This window comes from Oncorhynchus keta, chromosome 25, assembly GCF_023373465.1.
Source record: "Oncorhynchus keta strain PuntledgeMale-10-30-2019 chromosome 25, Oket_V2, whole genome shotgun sequence".
Lineage (NCBI taxonomy): Eukaryota > Metazoa > Chordata > Actinopteri > Salmoniformes > Salmonidae > Oncorhynchus > Oncorhynchus keta.
Window position 1 is genome coordinate 18,327,155 of NC_068445.1, and position 20,704 is coordinate 18,347,858.

A 20,704-nucleotide genomic window follows, 5' to 3' on the forward strand; every position below is an offset into this window, starting at 1 on the left:
AGTACAGATTCCAACATGAGCAGCCTGCCGCCCCAATGATTTGACATTGTGTTGTTACTTCGCTGAACACGAGATGGTTTAATTTTATTTTTGGCAGTGAAACGAGTCTACTAAAGGTGAGAGAAAAAACTCGCCCAAATGTATAGCCCCGTTCGAAAAATATAAATGGACTGTTTGACTTTGTTTATTTTTTTAAATAAAAAATATTTTTGAATGTGAATCACATTTTTATTTGGCGTACCCCAGTTTGGGAATACCTAGTGTAGATGAAGGGGGGGGGGGGTTAAAGAAGGATTTATTTTCCTCTGAACAGGGTATTGTAGTAGATACCAGGGCCACCCGTTTGTGTCAAGAACTCCAACGCTGCTGGGTTTTTCACAGTCAACAGTTTGTGTATCAAGAATGGTCTTTGATTTGATTAAATATGTTTATAGTCAAGAAACTAGTTATGGTGTTGGAAAGTCTTAATCACATACAGATACTACATTTGAGATGCATTTATTTTAAAAGGCTGGTCCTGAATTTCAAGTTAGCAAGTCTGTACATTTAAAAAATTAAAATTGTAGATTCATTTAAATTTACATGGCAAGTATCTACTGATCAAATGAAATAAATGTCGCCTTTGGGGAAAACAAGCCCTGATAGGAATTTACATTATCTATACACAAAATGGTAAAGGCTAAGATTTTAATTAAAGGTGTCAGGCAAATTAATTGTAAAGAAATAAATCCCTGATATCTGGCAAATGGCTGTGAAAAGGTTCTCCATTTTGCAAAGCATGCCAAGCTGCCTATCATGATCTCCATTGAGATCATTCTAGTCTGTATCTCTTTAGATCAAACCAAGATGTTATTCTGAAAGGAACATTTGATGGATCGATGCTGATTGCACAAAAAAATGACAACTGGAAGACAGATTACGAATAAATAAATAACCAAACAAATATAAAGAGCGAAATCAGCAACCAAGTTTTGTCCAGTGGCATTACTGACTGCCTGCCTTTTTAAGAATTGGTTTTACAGCCAGATGATTCTGATGTATTCAGAGTCGATATTCAATCCATTGCAGCTAAATTGTACAACAATTTTGAAAAGGCATTTTGTGCCAAAATCATAGCCTTATGCCCTATTCTAGATGTCATGAGAACGTATGCATTGAGCTCCATAGTAAGTAAAAACCAGTCTATAGTCTAGAACACGTTTTTCCAGCCCAGTCAACCTAACTGATCCTTCATTAAATCTATGGAAAGACAGTCACTGCGACAATATCAAGCGTTTCACAAGTTTGGCTTCTCGCCACCTGACAAACATTTCAGAAGGAATAGTAGTTGATCGAGTTTGGTATGAGGGTTTTGTAGTGGATTGTTGACAGGGAGGCCAGCCCCTGGTCATGATCAGGGTTAGTACCTGGCTTCCCGATAGAATCAACCCCTAGTTGTGAACTGTGGTTGTGCTGAGCCTGATGGCAGGGCCAGCACCCCATCATGGACCAGGGTTGAGCTGACCCACCATTGTGCAGGAAGCCACTCAACAGTGTGGCGGGCCAATGGCTCATCACAAACTTGCAGTACGGCCTGTTTATTGGGCCAATGTAAAGGCATGACAATGGATGTCATTTAAATACTATGAGGGTGGTTGATTAAGCAAGGGGATTCAGGTTGTGGCTAATGAAAATTGGGATGGTCACAGCTCTATGTCCATATATGGAGTTTTGGTAATGGCCTCATTCCAATGTGTGTCTGGGCCCATACAGTGTTCCTGCTACAGGGGGTGCATTGCAATATGTTGGTGCCGATGTGTGGCAATCCTGTTCAGGGCCACATTTCAATATGAGCTCTGTACCCATATATGGAGTTCCTTCTCGAAGTCTCCATTCCAATACAGAAGACAAATGCCCATATATGGAAGTTCCTGAAGTTTCTTCTGAATCTTAAAACTCCTCTTGAAATAGATTTATTAACACGTCAACGGCCAAATGTCTTATACTCCCTCCCCCCATTACTTTTTATTCCCTTTCCACAGCAAGACAGTTATACTTTATTTTTAACCAATCTATGGCGCAACACAGATGCAATCTAAATAATCCAGCACCTGCACAGGATTATGTTGACGTTGAATTTGATATTACTAATGGCATAACTACAATCAAGCTTGCAGAATACTAGATTACTAATGTATTGCACACGTACACTGTTGCAGACCATCTGGAAAAATAAAGCGAAAGTGAGGTTCCAATGATGATAACAAAATCTCAAGACATCTGCTAAAACAAATATGCAGCTGCCAAGATCCAGGTTAGAGCTCATGTTAGTTTGTTACAATGTAAGATGTAAAAGGCACGGGAAACGTGTGAAACACCTCGTGAAACTTCACAATAAACCATGATGACAAATACATCTGGATTTAGTCAAACTAAAAACAAAACTAAATGTTTATTCATAAATCTGCAACAGTTTTTCATTAAAGGAAGTCTTAAACTCCCATCTAATGGAGATTTAAAAAAAAAAAAGTTTATTTAACCAATGGCATATCCAAAACATTAGCATGTGCACTCTCTCCAAGCATTAACAAAACCTGTTTGAAAACATTCACATCAGTGTTGTACAGTAAAACAATTTGATAAATTGAGAAGGGGAAAGCTAATGAATGACCCATGTCAGACATCCAAAAACACAACTTCTGGATTAAAGCAGTAACTCACTGTGCAAAACAGGTCTGATCATTTCTCTCACTACAGTGCCATTTCAGACAGGTGAGTTGGATATATACCTGAGCTACTGTATTTAGAAAGTGGCATTGTATGGCTGGGAGGAGTTAATCTCAGAGATGAGCTTTACCAGGGTTTAAGTGTCTTTACAGTTGGATGTTATATGTCAAGATGCTAGCTCTGGATGGATCTAGGACAAGAAAAGGGGACATAGATGACAAGTGATAAAAGTAGTGGCAGTTTCAGAACCTTTTCCCTGGTCTCTTTCCCATGAGCACAGATACCAGTCCAGCTCACCTTGATTGCACCTCTCTCCAGGCTCTTCAAAGACCACCTGTCACTGCATTTGGGACCTTTCCAAATGCATTGAGTGAAAACAAAATTGGCTCAGGGGGAAGCAAAATTACTTATCTTACATTATGTCTGGGTTTGAGACCAACCCGAGACCGTATTTCAAGACTTTGTGGGCAATAGAACCACGCTGCTGGATATAGCCATGCACCATTGTGCTGAGCACTCCACCTCAATTTCACAGCTAACATCTGAGAAGAGGTTATTACAATAATACAGCAAGGCCACTGAATACATGAACAAGACATCCAGAGGGACAAAGAAAGTACCTTTGAAAGGAGGGAGAACCAAGCCGCTAACTAGTCCCCTCCAAATTCAAACCCAATGTTTCAGCTTTCAGTAGAACACAATCATTATGATAATAACAACAGTGATCATAATAAGAGTATGAATAGTAACACTGATAATAGTCACAATAGAAGTAGTAATAGTTAAAGTCTGGGTGTGGTGGTTTGGAACATGAGGAGGTTCCAGTATTCCATAAGGGAGTGCTTTCAAGAGTTCCTCAGCAGATCCATACAAGTCATGAAGAACAGCAAATGGCAGCAGCTCAGCACTTAGCAGCCAGGTTGTACTGTCCCTTATTTTATCGCTTCCTTCTCCAACCCGAGTGTCTAGTTATGTTTCCCCTCTTGTTCCTTTGCCTTGGGTTAATATTAAACATGTTTATTTTCTTCTTTTAGTGTTTTAATTTAACAGGCATTTTCACATTGCATACTTCTGTGTCCATTCTCTTGCTAGTCTGTTGTACCTGTAAAACAAAATAGAAGGTTTGCACGATACCAGAAAAAACTAGCAAACCTGTATTCTTGAATATTCCACAAATAATTTAATGCATCATTAACCAGGTTTCCATACAACCTTTTTTTGGAAAGTACAGATTTAAGAAAAACTTGAACTCAAGACAGGCCTGATGGAACAGCCCCCAAAAATAAAACACATTCCAAATGTCAACAAAACACAAGACAAGGAGAGATCTTACAGTCTAAAATTAATTATGCGAGAAGACGATGGTAATGCCTTTATGTGCAAATATTGATATAATAACCATCATCTTGAAGTAAACTTGGGAGTCACAATATGTGTGGTCCTCCCACTACAACTCGGAAAAGCATGCAGTTTATGACGCTACAGATTAAATAAATTATAATGAACTTGACAGGGTGGTGAAAGTGCACGGTAATGAGTGATGATGCTCCTTTACAAAAATATAGAGGGTCTTATTCTGGTGACATGATGATCAATGCTTGGCTGCTGTTTGACAAAAGAAATAATAATAATAATCTTTCTCTTTTGTCCATAATCTCATCATGAAGGCTATCCTACCCACACCGCATCTGCGAATTGTTGGCTAGAGCGCACGTGCCAAGACCAGCGTGGGCACACTCGCAATGTAACAACATTTTCTGACAAAAACATCAGTAGAGTTGAAAATGCAATGGAAACCCATTTAACTTGTGTTTTTTTATTTAGTACATTATTCAGGTAATTTAACCACAAAAGTTAATTTTATCTATCCACAACAGGTCAATTTGATGGAAACATCTTTGGTGGGAAAATTCACATTGTTTTTATGCAGATTTTTAAATATTCATATGATAATCTGTCACAAGTTGGATGGAAACCTATCTACTAATACCAATGTTACGGTGAAAAGACTTTAACCAGGGTTGACTGAAACGTTGGGAAGAAATTAATGTCTATTGACCAAAACTTTGAAATTAAAGATATTTAATTGTTTGTGGACTAGGCCCTATTCAAGAATACCAGTATGCTGGAGTTTCAAAGCAAGGGAATCAAATACTGTATGGCACACTCACTTTTCCCTGTCAGCTTTGTAGGTGTGTGCAATCTCTGGTACAAGTGGGTCATCTGGGTTCGGATCGCAAAGCAGAGAGCAGATTGACAAGAGAACTAATAAGGAATGGAAAATAAAAACAATCAACTTCAGATAGCTGCATCTAAACCCCCTCCAGCTGCAGACATACATGACAACAGTCAACAAAAAATATCCAATATATTTTATTATCCAAAAAGTAAACCAATTAACCATGCATGTTCTTTAAGGGGAATGATAAGCCTTTAATACACCTACCAACAGCTCAAATCCATATTGCTATGACAACCATTACTGTTGACCACCTCTATCTGAGAGCCATAAAGTGGCACATGATTGCCCTTTTCAAGTAAAAAATGATACATTTATTATTCTTACAACTATTTGAAGTAGAAAATAAAATAATGGATTGCTGAATTTGATCCCTAGTAGTCTTGTACATTATTACCAGGAGAGACATTGACTAGGTCAAACAATTGTTTCTTTAAAATGTTAGGCCAAATCTTAAAAATATAAAATTACTGCTTTTTAGCAAACCACCTAAATTTGTATGCTTGGTTTTAAAATAAGACAGAGGGATAATATTCTGTCTGGCTGTCATATGAAAACCAATGGTCCTCTGCATTATATTTAAATGTATTGTCCATGAATAATATGTCTATATAGTTATACTGCATGTAATGACAGGAAATATTAAAATCAATCAAATTTTATTTCTCACATACACATGGTTAGCAGATGTTAATGCGAGAATAGCGAAATGCTTATGCTTCTAGTTCCGGCAATGCAGTAATAACCAACGAGTAATCTAACCTAACAATTCCACAACTACTACCTTATACACACACACACACACACAAGTGTAAAGAAAATGTACATAAAGATACATTCCAACCCCATGTCAGATCTTATACCAATATTCACAGTGGCTTACCTTTTGATACAGTGAGTGCAGGCGACCATTGCGATCTCAATATATCCAGACAAATACTTCCATTGCTGTTGATATTAGGGTGGTAGATCTTTGTCGTGAACGCAACCTGCAATTTAATTAAGTATTTTATAAACCAGCACTTACTTCTAGCACTATGAATTATGTTTCCTAATGTCAACTGATCTTATGTGACTTTTTACTCACCTTTGGTGGTTTGAAGGGGTAATCTGTAGGGAAGTGAATAGTCAAGAAGAACACTCCTCCCTGATAAGGACTGTCATTCTAAAATAAAATAAAAACATGTTTAGAAAGAGGATAAGAATACCCTTAAAGTTTATTGATGCTAAGCTATGTGCTAATAAGAGAAAGGGAAGTTAAATTACATACCGGACCCATTATTGTTGCCTGCCAGTGAAACACTAAATAAAATTACAAATGGGTTACAATTAATACCGAACAATGCAATGTCACAGCCTCGCCCATCACGTTGCTGCCCATCAAAAGTTGCCTAAAATGTATGTATTGTGTATCTGTGCAAATCACAATACTGAATGTCTGACAGACTGGAACTAACTGTTCTAAAAAAACATTCCGACATGGCAAATATGACATTAATATAAAGCATTTATTCCCTAGCTCATCCCTACTTACAATCATCTCCAACTGGTCCCGCTGAGCATTGTGCAGGTGGATCCCTCTGCAAATCTGTCAGTTCCTAAAGAGATAGAATAATAATAAATAAATAAAAAGCAGTGTCTAAAATTCACCTTTGTATCTACTACTAAATGATGTGGCCAGGAAGTAGAAAATTCAGTCATGGATATCAAATCAAAGTTTATTTGTCACGTGCACCGAATACAACAGGTGTAGGTAGACCTTAGTGAAATGCTTACTTACAGGCTCTAACCAAGTGCAAAAAAAGGTATTAGGTGAACAATGGGTAAGTGAAGAAATAAAAACAGTGAAAAACAGTAGCGAGGCTATATATAGTAGCGAGGCTACATACAGACACCGCTTAGTCAGGCTGATTGAGGTAGCATGTACATATGGCTAACGTGACTATGCATATATGATGAACAGAGAGTAGCAGTAGCGTAAAAGAGGGTATAACTGTCATTACTATACATTTTATAAACAGATTGCATAGGTAGTCACATCTGGGTCATATTCACTAGTGCACACCGTTGCTTTGCAACAAATTCAAATTTCTTATTGCACAAGTTCAGGTAGTCCCTCCCAGTTCCAGTCTATTTGTAGTGAATATAACCCTGATTGACACTGAGCAACAATGTGACAAAACTGACATTCAGATAGGGAAAAATAAATAGGCTAACCCTACATCAGTTTGATGACAGTTGTCTGGTTGAGCACGGAGTGAAGGGTGTCACTGCCAAATTAACAACCAAAGCCGCTCCTCAACTTTGACATTTAGGATTACATGACCAGTTTTACTCAGACTGGTCTCATAGACTAGACGTAATATAGTAAACGTAATTCCGGGACACTAATTAGTATAATACATTAGCATAATACACATAGCATTCGGAAAGTATTCATACCCCTGGACTTTTTCCACATTTTGGTACGTTACAGCCTCATTCTAAAAATGTATGCGTGTCCACCCCTCCCATCAATCTACACACAATAGCCCACAACGACAAAGCAAAAACAGGTTTTTAGAATTGTGAAAAGAAATACAACTGAAATATCACATGTAAAGTATTCAGACCCTTCACTCAGCACTTTGTTGAAGCACCTTTGGCAGTGATTAAAGACTTGAGAATGACGCTACAAGCATGGCAGACCTGTATTTGGGGAGTTTCTCCCACTCATCTCTGCAGATCCTCTCTAGCTCTGTCAGGTTGGATGGGGAGCGTTGCAGCACAACTATTTTCTGGTCTCTCCAGAGATGTTCGATCGGGTTCAAGCCTGGGCTCTAGCTGGGCCACTCAAGGACATTCAGTGACTTGACCCGAAGCCACTCCTGCATTGTCTTGGCTGATAAGAGCGTCTGCTAAATGACTTAAATGTAAATGTCTTGTTGGAAGGTGAACCTTCACCCCAGTCTGAGGTCCTGAGCAGGTTCTCTGTACTCTCTGTTCATCTTTGCCTTGATCCTGACTAGTCTACCAATCCCTTCCGCTGAAAAACATCCCCACGTCATGATGCTGCCACCATGATGTTTCACCCTAATGATGGTGCCAGGTTCTCTAGACATGACGCTTGGCATTCAGGATAAAGTTTTCGATCTTGGTTTCGTCAGACCACAGAATCTTGTTTCTCATGGTCAGAGTCTTTCGGTGCCTTTAGGCAAACTTCAAGTGGGCTTTCATGTGCCTTTTACTGAGGACTGGCTTCGGTCTGGCCACGAACATAAAGGCCTGATTTGTGGAGTGCTTCAGAGATGGTTGTCCTTCTGGAAGGTCCTCCCATCTCCACAGAGGAAGTCTGACAGAGGGCCAGAGTGACCATCGGGTTCTTGGTCACCTCCCGACCTAGGCCCTTCTCCCCAATTGTTCAGTTTGGCCAGGCGGCCAGCTCTAGGAAGAGTCTTGGTGGTTCCAAACCTCTTCCATTTAAGAATGATGGAGGCAACTGTGCAGACATTTTTTGGTACCCTCCCCCAGATCTGTCCCTCAACACAATCCTGTCTCTGAGCTCTACAGACAATTCCTTCGACATCATGGCTTGGTTTTTGCAGTGACATGCACTGTCAACTGTGGGACCTTATATAGACAGATGTGTGTGCCTTTTAGAATCATGTCAAATCAATTGAATTTACCACAGGTGGACTCCAATCAAGTTGTAGAAACATCTCAAGGCTGATCAATAGAAACAGGATGCACTTAAACTCAATTTCGAGCTTCATGGCAAAGGGTCTGAATACTTATGTAAATAAGGTATTTCTGTTCTATATTTTTAATAAATGCGCAAACACTTGGTCTCTTTGTCGTTATGGGGTATTGTGTCTAGATTGCTGAGGATCTTTTTTAAAAGATGCAAATTTTAGAATAAGGCTGTAATGTAACAAAATGTGGAACAGTCAAAGGGTCTGAATACTTTCCGAAGGCACTGCATGTTACGTTTGATATGGCTACATAAGACAGAAAGAAGGTGGTTGGTTGGATGGGTGAGCATATAACGCCAGCATCTAGCAACCGAAAGGTTGCGTGTTCAAATCTCATCACGGAAAACATTAGCATTATAACTAATTAGCCACTAAACTTTTGGCTACTTTGCAACTACTTAACATGTTATGTAATCCTTCCCCTATAACCTAACCCATAGCTAACACTAGCCACAACAAATTGGAATTCTTAACATTACATACGTTTTGCAAATTTGTACAAAATGGCTGGACATCCACAAATTAATACATACAATACAAACGGTAACATATACTAACTAACTGGAGAGTCTCAGGCTTCATTTCACATCTATCCCCGAGTCCAGGTTGGTTTCACTACACAGGCCCTGACTTAATTGTACCATACTGTGAAGTTGTTACACCATGCCAAGTATCCCTACTCAACTTTTAATACATTGACAATACAGACAAAATACAAACAGACCACCGTTGTTTCAAGTGTTCACCAAAATGACATATTTGAAATGTTATGGTCCACTAGCCGTGTACCATTTGAGGTAATATAGTATGACATCACTTGTTGTACATAAAGTAGTAAACTTTCTCAATATTCTAGTTAGCTAACATTTTATGAAAACGCTGTCCATTCTGTTATAAATACACTTGCTTGCCAGTGCCCCATTTGCTATTCCATATATGGCAACATTGGGGTTAAGCATTTGGCAACAAGCAAACAGCTGTCATATGTCACGCGTGCGCATTACCTTCCAGCACACTCATTCATTCAAGATGGCAAAAGATAGGTACCATTAGCAAGCTAACGTTAGCTTCAAAATTGTACTTTCTCACCCGGGTCGCCAGACACAAAAACATGACTAACTTGCTTATTTATTTTACACTCACAAGGTGGTCATATTACTTGCACCTCAACCAAATGCCGCTAGGTAGGTACAGGCCCGTTACATTAGTTCGCTGCTAACGTTAAGTGAGGACAGCTAACTAGCAAGCAAAAAAAAAATGTCCTGTAAAGCTAACAGCTTAGCATAGGCAGCATGAAATGCGTCAATTGCAAAAGGCCACCATTGGTTTCTCGTCTTTGTCTGTCTATCTGCCAAGTATTTTCAAGGGGAGCACAAACAAGTGCTTGTTACATGAAATGTGACAAACTATTTTGGAGAACCATACTTATTGTAAACATAGCTAACAATTTAGCGGACTAGTTGCAACGCAGGATGGCAGGAAGAAATAAGCAAACAAAAACTCACCTTTTGAATTCTTTTCAACGCCATTGCTAGTTTAATTAGATACGGGTCTATAATACACTTGGAACAGACACCTCGGGTTAAATTACGATGTTTTTCAAACCAGTCACGTTGTGTGTATATAAATAATGTAACAATCGTGGTGTTTTCGAATAAAACTGCAGTTTCCACGGTAGAAGGTTGCGGTTTTGTTAGGTTTCTCACCCCCCTCTCTCCTTCCACTCACTGGCAGCATCTGCTGCTGGAGAGCATTTCCAGAATATCGCGAGACAAGGAATTAATTGGGCAGCTGACAATTTTTAGTTATTTTGATTGAAATTAATTTAGGCCTAAGTACCCTATCTCCTGACAATGAAGGCAGTTACACATGACCATCGATTAATTGATTGCAATACCTTTGTTAGAAAGAACATTTATATCCTTTTGATAATTTTGTAATTATTGATTCGTAATTTATTTTGGTCAGGCGTGGTGCAGATTATTATTGTGCATAATTAGCTGGATAAGAAGAACCAAACATTAATTTAATTGTTTTCGAAGTTGTTATCCTGTTTGGACCACTATGCCAAAGACATTCAACATCAAGCCTATTCCAACAAGACTGACTCGAAAATGTGGATGAGGTGGGTACAACATTTTCAAATTAATTTTAATAGAGGGCTCAAACAAAATAACCATACTAAGCATACATTTACAGGGGAAATCATTTAGCAAGCAGGCACACACACAACAACTTAATAAACCACACCTCTGTCCACAAGATGTCCCTGTTTACTTCAGGGATAATCAGGGCCAGCTGATTTAAGGGCCTTTTTTTATTTCACCTTTATTTAACCAGGTAGTCTAGTTGAGAACAAGTTCTCATTTACAACTGCGACCTGGCCAAGATAAAGCAAAGCAGTGCGACACAAACAACAACACAGAGTTACACATGGAATAAACAAACATACAGTCAATAATACAATAGAAAACGTCTATATACAGTGTGTCCAAATGAGGTAGGATGAGGGAGGTAAGGCAATAAATAGGCCGTAGGCCAATATAGAAATTAAACACTGGAGTGATGGATGTGCAGAAAATGAGTGTGCCAGTAGAGATACTGGGGTGCAATGGAGCAAAATAAATAACAGTATGGCGATGAGGTAGTTGGATGGGCTATTGACAGATGGACTATGTACAGGTGCAGTGATCTGTGAGCTGCTCTGACAGCTGATGCTTAAAGCTAGTGAGGGAGATATGAGTCTCCAGCTTCAGTGATTTTTGCAGTTCGTTCCAGTCATTGGCAGCAGAGAACTGGAAGGAAAGATGGCCGAAGGAGGAATTGGCCAGTGAAATATACCTGCTGGAGCGCGTGCTATGGTGGGTGCTGCTATGGTGACCAGTGAGCTGAGATAAGGCAGTGCTTTACCTAGCGAAGACTTATAGATAACCTTGGGCCAGTGTGTTTGGCGTCGAATATGAAGTGAGGGCCAGCCAACGAGAGCATACAGGTCACAGTGGTGGGTAGTATATGGAGCTTTGGTGACAAAACGGATGCCACTGTGATAGACTGCATCCAATTTTCTGAGTAGAGTGTTGCAGGCTATTTTGTAAATGACATTGCCGAAGTCAAGGATCGGTAGGATAGTCAGTTTTACGAGGGTATGTTTGGCAGCATGAGTGAAGGATGGTTTATTGCGAAATAGTTCAGCCGATTCTAGATTTCATTTTGGATTGGAGATGCTTAATGTGAGTCTGGAAGGAGAGTTTACAGTCTAACCAGACACCTAGGTATTTGTAGTTGTCCACATATTCTAAGTCAGAACCGTCCAGAGCAGTGAAGCTGGACGGGCGGGCAGGTGTGGGCAGTGATCGGTTGAAGATCATGCATTTAGTTTTACTTACATTTAAGAGCAGTTGAAGGCGATGGAACGAGAGCTGTGTGGCATTGAAGCTCATCTGGAAGTTAGTTAACACAGTGTCCAAAGAAGGGCCAGACGTATACAGAATGGTATTGTCTGAGTAGAGGTGGATCAGAGAATCACCAGCAGCAAGAGCGACATTATTGATGTATACAGAGAAAAGAGTCGGCCCGAGAATTGAACCCTGTATAGACACCCCCATAGACTGTCAGAGGTCCAGACAACAGGCCCTCCGATTTGACACACTGAACTCTGTCTGAAAAGTAGTTGGTGAACCAGGCGAGGCAGTCATTTGAGAAACCAAGGCTGTTGAGTCTGCCGATAAGAAAGTGGTGATTGACAGAGTCGAAAACCTTGGCCATGTCGATGAATACAGCTGCACAGTATTGTCTCTTATCGATGGCAGTTATGATATCGTTTAGGACCTTGAGCGTGGCTGAGGTGCACCCATGACCAGCTCGGAAACCAGATTGTATAGCGGAGAAGGTACGGTGGGATTCGAAATGGTCTGTGATCTGTTTGTTAACTTGGCTTTGGAAGACCTTAGAAAGGCAGGGTAGGATAGATATAGGTCTGTAGCAGTTTGGGTCTAGAGTCTCTCCCCCTTTGAAGAGGGAGGTTGCAACAATTGTGGCAGATAATTTTCGAAAGAGAGGGTCCAGATTGTCTAGCCCAGCTGATTTGTAGGCGTCCAGATTTTGCAGCTCATTCAGAATATCAGCTATCTGGATTTGGGGGAAGGAGAAATGGGGAGGCTTTGGCAAGTTGCTGTGGGGGGTAAAGGGCTGTTCACCGGGGTAGGGGTAGCCAGGTGGAAAGCAAGGCCAGCCGTAGAAAAATGCTTATTGAAATTCTCAATTATCGTGGATTTATCGGTGGTGACAGTGTTTCCTAGCCTCAGTGCAGGGCAGCTGGGAGGAGGTGCTCTTATTCTCCAAGGACTTTACAGTGTCCCAGAACTTTTTGGAGTTTGTGCTACTGGATGCAAATTTCTGTTTGAAAAAGCTAGCTTTTGCTTTCCTAACTGCCTGTGTATATATAAAGTTACATATCGCGGGGGCTATTCTATGCTGATGCAGTACGCCACAGGATGTTTTTGTGCTGGTCAAGGGCAGTCAGGTCTGGAGTGAACCAAAGGCTATATCTGTTCCTGGTTCTATGTTTTTGAATGGGACATACTTATTTAAGATGGTAAGGAAAGCACTACAGTTAACACACATCTGACGATTCATGCACACCAATAACATAACTGTACTCATAGCTTGAGCTTATCAGTTTGTCAACAATTTTGGTGGGGGAAAGAAACATATTTGTGGATCCAAAGTTTGTATGAATAAATAAAAAAATGTATAAACACCTTGAATTTATAGTTTTTGGATATAGCTCCATTTCCTATTTTATGGTGGATCTATATTCGCCATACATTCTTGAGTAGAATAGTGTCAGATGTGCATGCATTCTATACTGAACAAAAATATAAACGCAACATACAGCAACTTCAATGATTTTACCGGCTTACAGTTCATATAAGGAAATCAGTCAATTGAAATGGATTATCTTGGCAAAGGAGAAATGCTCACTAACAGGGATGTAAACAAATGTATGCAGAAAATTGGAGAGAAATAACCTTTGTGTGTATGGAACATTTCTGGGATCTTTTATTTCAACTCATGAAACATGGGACCAACACTTGTTGTTTTTATATTTTTGTTCAGTGTATTATGTTTCTTCGGTATTATACAAAACAGCAGTTATGTAAGTTGTTAGGGTTTTGATGAAATGTGCAAATCGTTTAGCCAATAGGCTACACTACATAGTCACGCACACTCAATTGCAGAAACCACATACATTTGCTTTATATTAGATTTTCTATATAGCTTTGTCAAGTACCATGGTGATAGACCAAGGGATTGTTCAGTCAATATCCAATCATTGTAAAGGCGTATTCATCTGTGAGTCAGCTGCATGCTCCAATTTCTGCACAGCCTTGTCTTGCAAAGCCCCATGAGTTTCCCTTTATATGTCTTAAACAAGGGTGAAAAAAGAGCTCTCATTATTTTAGTGAGTATCTATGAATGGGTGGCAGTGTTTATTCTTCTTAAATGACTGATTCAATGTCAGGTTGAGGATCCTATCGTCAATGTGACACTGAGAAGGACCATTTTCCTTTGGAAAGCTAGAGATTCCTTCAGATAATATCTTATTGTTTGCTCATCTCTGGGCACTCAATGACCTAACTGTCCTCAGGGCCTGCCTGTAATCAGATTCACCCAGCCCAGCAGTAGAGGTGGCAGTTCCGGGCCTTGTGCAGCAGGGGCCTCGTGCGCTGACTCTGCCTACTTGCAAAGGACATTTATCAGCATGGAGTGGATTCCCCAACATTCTCTGTTGGCCTCAAGCCTCAGCTTGAAAGCTTCCCACAGTCATTCCACCACTGTCTCCTTAAATTTCAATGTGCACTGTTTGGCTACTTTGGGCTTTTAAACTAAGATAATGTGGGTGACTACCACCAGAGCAGGGGTATCAAACTCATTTTGCCTGGGGGCCGCACTCGTTCTTCAACGAGGTCCGGAGGGCTACACTGAAAATTGGTTATATTTCCTTGCTGTCAAAATTTGAACAAAATAATCCTCTATCAATCGTTTTGGGAATTTTTGATGCTCCCTGACTGTCTAGTGATTATTAGCAAGCTGAACGCTCAAGAAACTGTATGAATATAGGTCCATTGGCTGTGCACAGTGATTATTAGTGAGATGGACAGTCAAGAAACTTTGGTTTTTGTCATTTTAAAGTATATTGATTTTTATTTTTTTTTATTTTAGGGCCATATGTTTGACACACCTGCACTAGAGAGCCCTAAGCTATCGTACCATCCATCAATAATAGCCATCAAAGACTGTCTGTCATGGTGATATGGTAGAGAACTAACCTTCTAGACAGAGAACAAGATGTAGTTTCCTTGTTTCTTGGGTAACCCATTACCATCGGTTAGGGAAATTCCCACCTATCCCCTGCAGTGGGGAGTTTTTAGTTACACCATTGGCGTCCCCGGGATTTAAAGGGATGTATATGTCTTGCATTGGATGCCCAGGGACAAGTATGATATGGGTGAGGTGTTGGGGTGGGGGGGTTGGCTGACCTCTCTCTCAACTGAAGACAATGGAGTATAGTGGTGTAATTAGAGATCATGGACAAGGCAGTGTGTTTCTTATGAGATGTCTCTCTCAAACCAAGAATCTTCATCAGATGATGTCTGTCTCACTGTCAGAAACTAAGGGCTCTTGTCATTTCATAACTTATAGCCAAGTTACATTTGAACATGTTCCTTTGTTGAGCTTGTCTCCACCATCAATCCTAGGCAAACCTGCTGTGACAAGCCACTGGACATAGACAGTCAGTTCAACGTCTAGTTTTGATTTACATTTGGTTGAGTTGTAAACTAAAGTGAATTCAACATGTAATCAACATAACATTTCACCATGTCATTGGATTTAGGTTAAAAGTTTGGTGGAAAAAAAGACTAAATGCCCTTACGTTTTAGACTTTTTGCGAATCTAATTAGTTTTCCACCTAGATTTTTTTTAGGTTGAAATGACGTGGAAACAACATTGATTCAATCCTTTTTTGCCCAGTGGGAATGCACATGTTCACAATCATTTTCACAATAATTTTAAATGGGTCCTGCTGATGTCTAAATTATCCAATAAAAGCTCAAAAAAGTTCAAACTGAGCACAGCCTCTGAGAGCCCATAGAGGTGCTCTACCTTCTCCCATTCCATGGCTGTTCTCAGTTTTTATATGGAACAAAGATCCAGTGTTCCAACTTACAGATAGATATGTGTACACTCCCTGTATCAATGTTCCTGATTTGATTATACACTCACGATTGTGTGGAGCCAATTGTCATGTTTGCAGTGAAGTCAGCATCTCTGGGCACAATCCCATGCTTCTTTAACTAGGCTATTGATAAAGGGGCATTATGTGCAGTGCAATCACTGTTTCATGGCCCATTTCCTTGACTCTGATTTGATTTTGTTTGTCAACGTTTAGGTTGCAGCCGATGGCTCTTTGACCCAGTCTAAAGAAGGTCTGAATCCGTCCACAACTATTCCTCATGACAGTGTGTGGGCCCTCATGTGGATGATGTTTACCATAACCTACCAATCTGACATACCAAATCCCTCTCAGACTGACTAAACCCCCTGCTCTATAAAGGTTCTGACAGCTAGACCAGACTGACTCGCAAGAGTTCCCTGGTAACTTACCACACAAGCATTTATTTAGCCTGGTTCTGGCCTCAATAAGCCAATAGCCAGCTATGGAACCGCATGGAATCAGACCAACAGTCCATCCTACACAGTTTCTTTGACCAAGCAGGTATATTAATAAGACCATGGGATATGATACCACACATTAGTGTGAAGTATGGAAAATTAAAATGACAAAAAAATGGTTCTACTACTAAGCTAACATATGGAATTGTTTTAAGATGGTCATACCAATGATCATTTAGCTATTTGATGTAGAATTTTAGGACCATTTTAGGTACAAATTAATTTGCCCTTACTGCTATTAGCCCATAGAAATGCATTGAATAACAGATTCATACATGGAAAAACAGATCAAAATTATGTTTGTTTTTAGGTGTCTGTCTTATCTCTGAAAGATATAAGAAAATCATGGAATTATAATTATACATTTTTTTACCCATATTTAACCAATTTGTTTTTGGCACTAAACTACTTCCATATACTGTATATTTCCATTCAATTTTTAAACTGGTACCTGTGCTACCTTCAGATGAGTCTTGTGGAGCTTGTGGGCTTCCTAGAGCAAAACAACTGACATGTACAGTACCAGTAAAACGTTTGGACACAATCATTCAAGGGTTTTTATTTTTTTTAATTGTTTTATACATTGTAGCATAATAGTGAAGACATCAAAACTATGAAATAATACATATGGAATCAAAAAAGTGTGAAACAAATCAAAATATATTTTTTGATTGTAGATTCTTCAAAGTAGCTATCCTGTGCCTTGACAGATTTGCTCACTCTTGGCATTCTCTCAACCAGCATCATGAGGTAGTCACATGGAATGCATTTCAATTAACAGGTGTGCCTTGTTAAAAGTACATTTGTGCCATTTCTTTCCTTCTTAATGCATTTGAGCCAAGCAGTAGTGTTGTGGCAAGTTAGGGGTGGTATACAGAAGATAGCCCTATTTGGTAAAAGACCAAGTCCATATTATGGCAAGAACAGCTCAAATACACAAAGAGAAACGACAGTCCATCAATACTTTAAGACATGAAGGTTAGTCAATCCAACCACTGTGTCTTTGTGAGATGCAGAGTAGGTGAACGGATGATCTCTGCATGTGTGGTTTCCACCGTGAAGCATGGAGGAGGAGGTGTGATGGTGTAGGGTGCTTTGCTGGTGACACTGTCAGTGATTTATTTTGAATTCAAGACACACTTAACCAGCATGGCTACCACAGCATTCTGCATTGATACACCATCCCATCTGGTTTGCGCTTAGTGGCACTATGATTTTGTTTTTCAACAAGACAATGACCCAACACACCTCCAGGCTGTGTAAGGGCAATTTGACCAAGAAGGAGAGTGATGGAGTGCTGCATCAGATGACCTGACCTCCACAATCACCCGACCTCAACCCAATGGAGATGGTTTGGGATGAGTTGGACCGCAGAGTGAAGGAAAAGAAGCCAACAACTGCTCAGCATATGTGAGAACTCCTTCAAGACTGTTGGAAAAGCATTCCAGGTGACTACCTCATGATATATATATGTATATATATATATATATATATATAATCATTCTTTTTTGCTTTTTGGATTTTGTGTGTATTCTTTTGTATTGCTAGGTATAATTATTTCACTGTTGGAGCTGGAAACACAAGCATTTCACTGCACCTGTGATAACATCTGTAAATCTGTATACATGACCAATAAACTTGGATTTGATTTATATTGTTTGTTGCCACATGCCATGCTACATAGCCACTGTTCATGTAGCCTGCTATAGCTTTGGCCTAACATGCCGTGTGCTATCACACCCCATCGTTCTGCCATTTGTTGTTAACTGCTGCTATACCTATTCATATGCTTATTGCATTTGCATATTGATATTTCCATTGGTACTCATCTGTTATACTAATTAACAGACAGTGAATTATGCCTGTTTGCTTTTATTGCCTGTTATTATTATATCATTTGGTTCTCCTCTGTAGAAAAAACATACTTCATACAAACATACTCTACAGAGCTCTCGGCTGGTCCATCTGATTCAAGATAGTTTCATGTCAACTGTCTGTCAATCATTCCATGCCATATACAGTCCTGGCCAAAAATATTGGCACCCTTGCACTTTTTTTTGGCAAATTGCAGTCGGGCTTTCTTGTGTCTTTCTCTCAGCAGTGGGGTCCTCCTGGGTCTCCTGCCATGGCAGTTGACCGAGGTGCTTTCTCCACCGTTCAAACAATCCTTCGCTGCAATCTTCCATCAAGTTTTCTCTTGTGGCCACGTCCATGGAGGTTGGCTACAGTGGCATGGGCCTTAAACTTCTTGATAACATTACGTATGGAGGAGACAGAAACATCAAGGCCTCTGGAGATGACGCAGCCACTGCCAGCTAGCCTACAAAGTCAACAACGCAGCCACTGCCAGCTAGCCTACTTCAGCAGTACTGTATCATTTTAATCATTTTAGTCAATAAGATTCTTGCTATGTAAGCTTAACTTTCTGAACATTCGAGACGTGTAGTCCACTTGTCATTCCAATCTCCTTGCATTAGCGTAGCCTCTTCTGTAGCCTGTCAACTATGTGTCTGTCTATCCCTGTTCTCTCCTCTCTGCACAGACCATACAAACGCTCCACACAGCGTGGCCGCGGCCACCCTAATCTGGTGGTCCCAGCGCGCACGACCCACGTGGAGTTCCAGGTCTCCGGTAGCCTCTGGAACTGCCGATCTGCGGCCAACAAGGCAGAGTTCATCTCAGCCTATGCCTCCCTCCAGTCCCTCGACTTCTTGGCACTGACGGAAACATGGATCACCACAGATAACACTGCTACTCCTATTGCTCTCTCTTCGTCCGCCCACGTGTTCTCGCACACCCCGAGAGCTTCTGGTCAGCGGGGTGGTGGCACCGGGATCCTCATCTCTCCCAAGTGGTCATTCTCTCTTTCTCCCCTTACCCATCTGTCTATCGCCTCCTTTGAATTTCATGCTGTCACAGTTACCAGCCCTTTCAAGCTTAACATCCTTATCATTTATCGCCCTCCAGGTCCCCTCGGAGAGTTCATCAATGAGCTTGATGCCTTGATAAGCTCCTTTCCTGAGGACGGCTCACCTCTCACAGTTCTGGGCGACTTTAACCTCCCCACGTCTACCTTTGACTCATTCCTATCTGCCTCCTTCTTTCCACTCCTCTCCTCTTTTGACCTCACCCTCTCACCTTCCCCCCCTACTCACAAGGCAGGCAATACGCTCCACCTCATCTTTACTAGATGCTGTTCTTCCACTAACCTCATTGCAACTCCCCTCCAAGTCTCCGACCACTACCTTGTATCCTTTTCCCTCTCGCTCTCATCCAACACTTCCCACACTGCCCCTACTCGGATGGTATCGCGCCGTCCCAACCTTCGCTCTCTCTCCCCCGCTACTCTCTCCTCTTCCATCCTATCATCTCTTCCCTCTGCTCAAACCTTCTCCAACCTATCTCCTTATTCTGCCTCCTCAACCCTCCTCTCCTCCCTTTCTGCATCCTTTGACTCTCTATGTCCCCTATCCTCCAGGCCGGCTCGGTCCTCCCCTCCCGCTCCGTGGCTCGACGACTCATTGCGAGCTCACAGAACAGGGCTCCGGGCAGCCGAGCGGAAATGGAGGAAAACTCGCCTCCCTGCGGACCTGGCATCCTTTCACTCCCTCCTCTCTACATTTTCCTCCTCTGTCTCTGCTGCTAAAGCCACTTTCTACCACTCTAAATTTCAAGCATCTGCCTCTAACCCTAGGAAGCTCTTTGCCACCTTCTCCTCCCTCCTGAATCCTCCTCCCCCTCACCCCCTCCTCCCTCTCTGCAGATGACTTCGTCAACCATTTTGAAAAGAAGGTCGACGACATCCGATCCTCGTTTGCTAAGTCAAACGACACCGCTGGTTCTGCTCACACTGCCCTACCCTGTGCTCTGACCTCTTTCTCCCCTCTCTCTCCAGATGAAATCTCGAGTCTTGTGACAGCCGGCCACCCAACAACCTGCCCGCTTGACCCTATCCCCTCCTCTCTTCTCCAGACCATTTCCGGAGACCTTCTCCCTTACCTCACCTCGCTCATCAACTCATCCCTGACCGCTGGCTACGTCCCTTCCGTCTTCAAGAGAGCGAGAGTTGCACCCCTTCTGAAAAAACCTACACTCGATCCCTCCGATGTCATCAACTACAGACCAGTATCCCTTCTTTCTTTTCTCTCCAAAACTCTTGAACGTGCCGTCCTTGGCCAGCTCTCCCGCTATCTCTCTCTGAATGACCTTCTCGATCCAAATCAGTCAGGTTTCAAGACTAGTCATTCAACTGAGACTGCTCTTCTCTGTATCACGGAGGCGCTCCGCACCG

General features: G+C 41.1%; 1 protein-coding gene across 1 annotated transcript; it reads right to left on the reverse strand.

Moving 5' to 3' along the window:
* Nucleotides 1-2,395: 2,395 nt before the first annotated feature.
* On the reverse strand, nt 2,396-10,492 carry LOC118382025 (ubiquitin-conjugating enzyme E2 D4). Its single transcript, XM_035768892.2, has 7 exons — nt 10,182-10,492; nt 6,480-6,543; nt 6,216-6,247; nt 6,033-6,110; nt 5,829-5,934; nt 4,878-4,971; nt 2,396-3,808 (listed from the first exon to the last, which is right to left on the reverse strand). Exons 1-7 carry the CDS (start codon nt 10,203-10,205, stop codon nt 3,763-3,765), a joined length of 444 nt encoding a protein of 147 aa, XP_035624785.1. The 5' UTR covers nt 10,206-10,492; the 3' UTR covers nt 2,396-3,762.
* Nucleotides 10,493-20,704: the final 10,212 nt, after the last annotated feature.

What these genes read in the sequence shown, in the direction of transcription:
- LOC118382025 (XM_035768892.2), bottom strand. Translation starts at nt 10,205, where the DNA reads ATGGCGTTGAAAAGAATTCAAAAG. An exon ending in CGTTGAAAAGAATTCAAAAG is followed by an intron (nt 6,544 to 10,181) that starts GTGAGTTTTTGT and finishes CTATCTCTTTAG; the next exon opens with GAACTGACAGATTTGCAGAG. An exon ending in TACAAAGCTGACAGGGAAAA is followed by an intron (nt 3,809 to 4,877) that starts GTGAGTGTGCCA and finishes TTTGTTTTACAG; the next exon opens with GTACAACAGACTAGCAAGAG.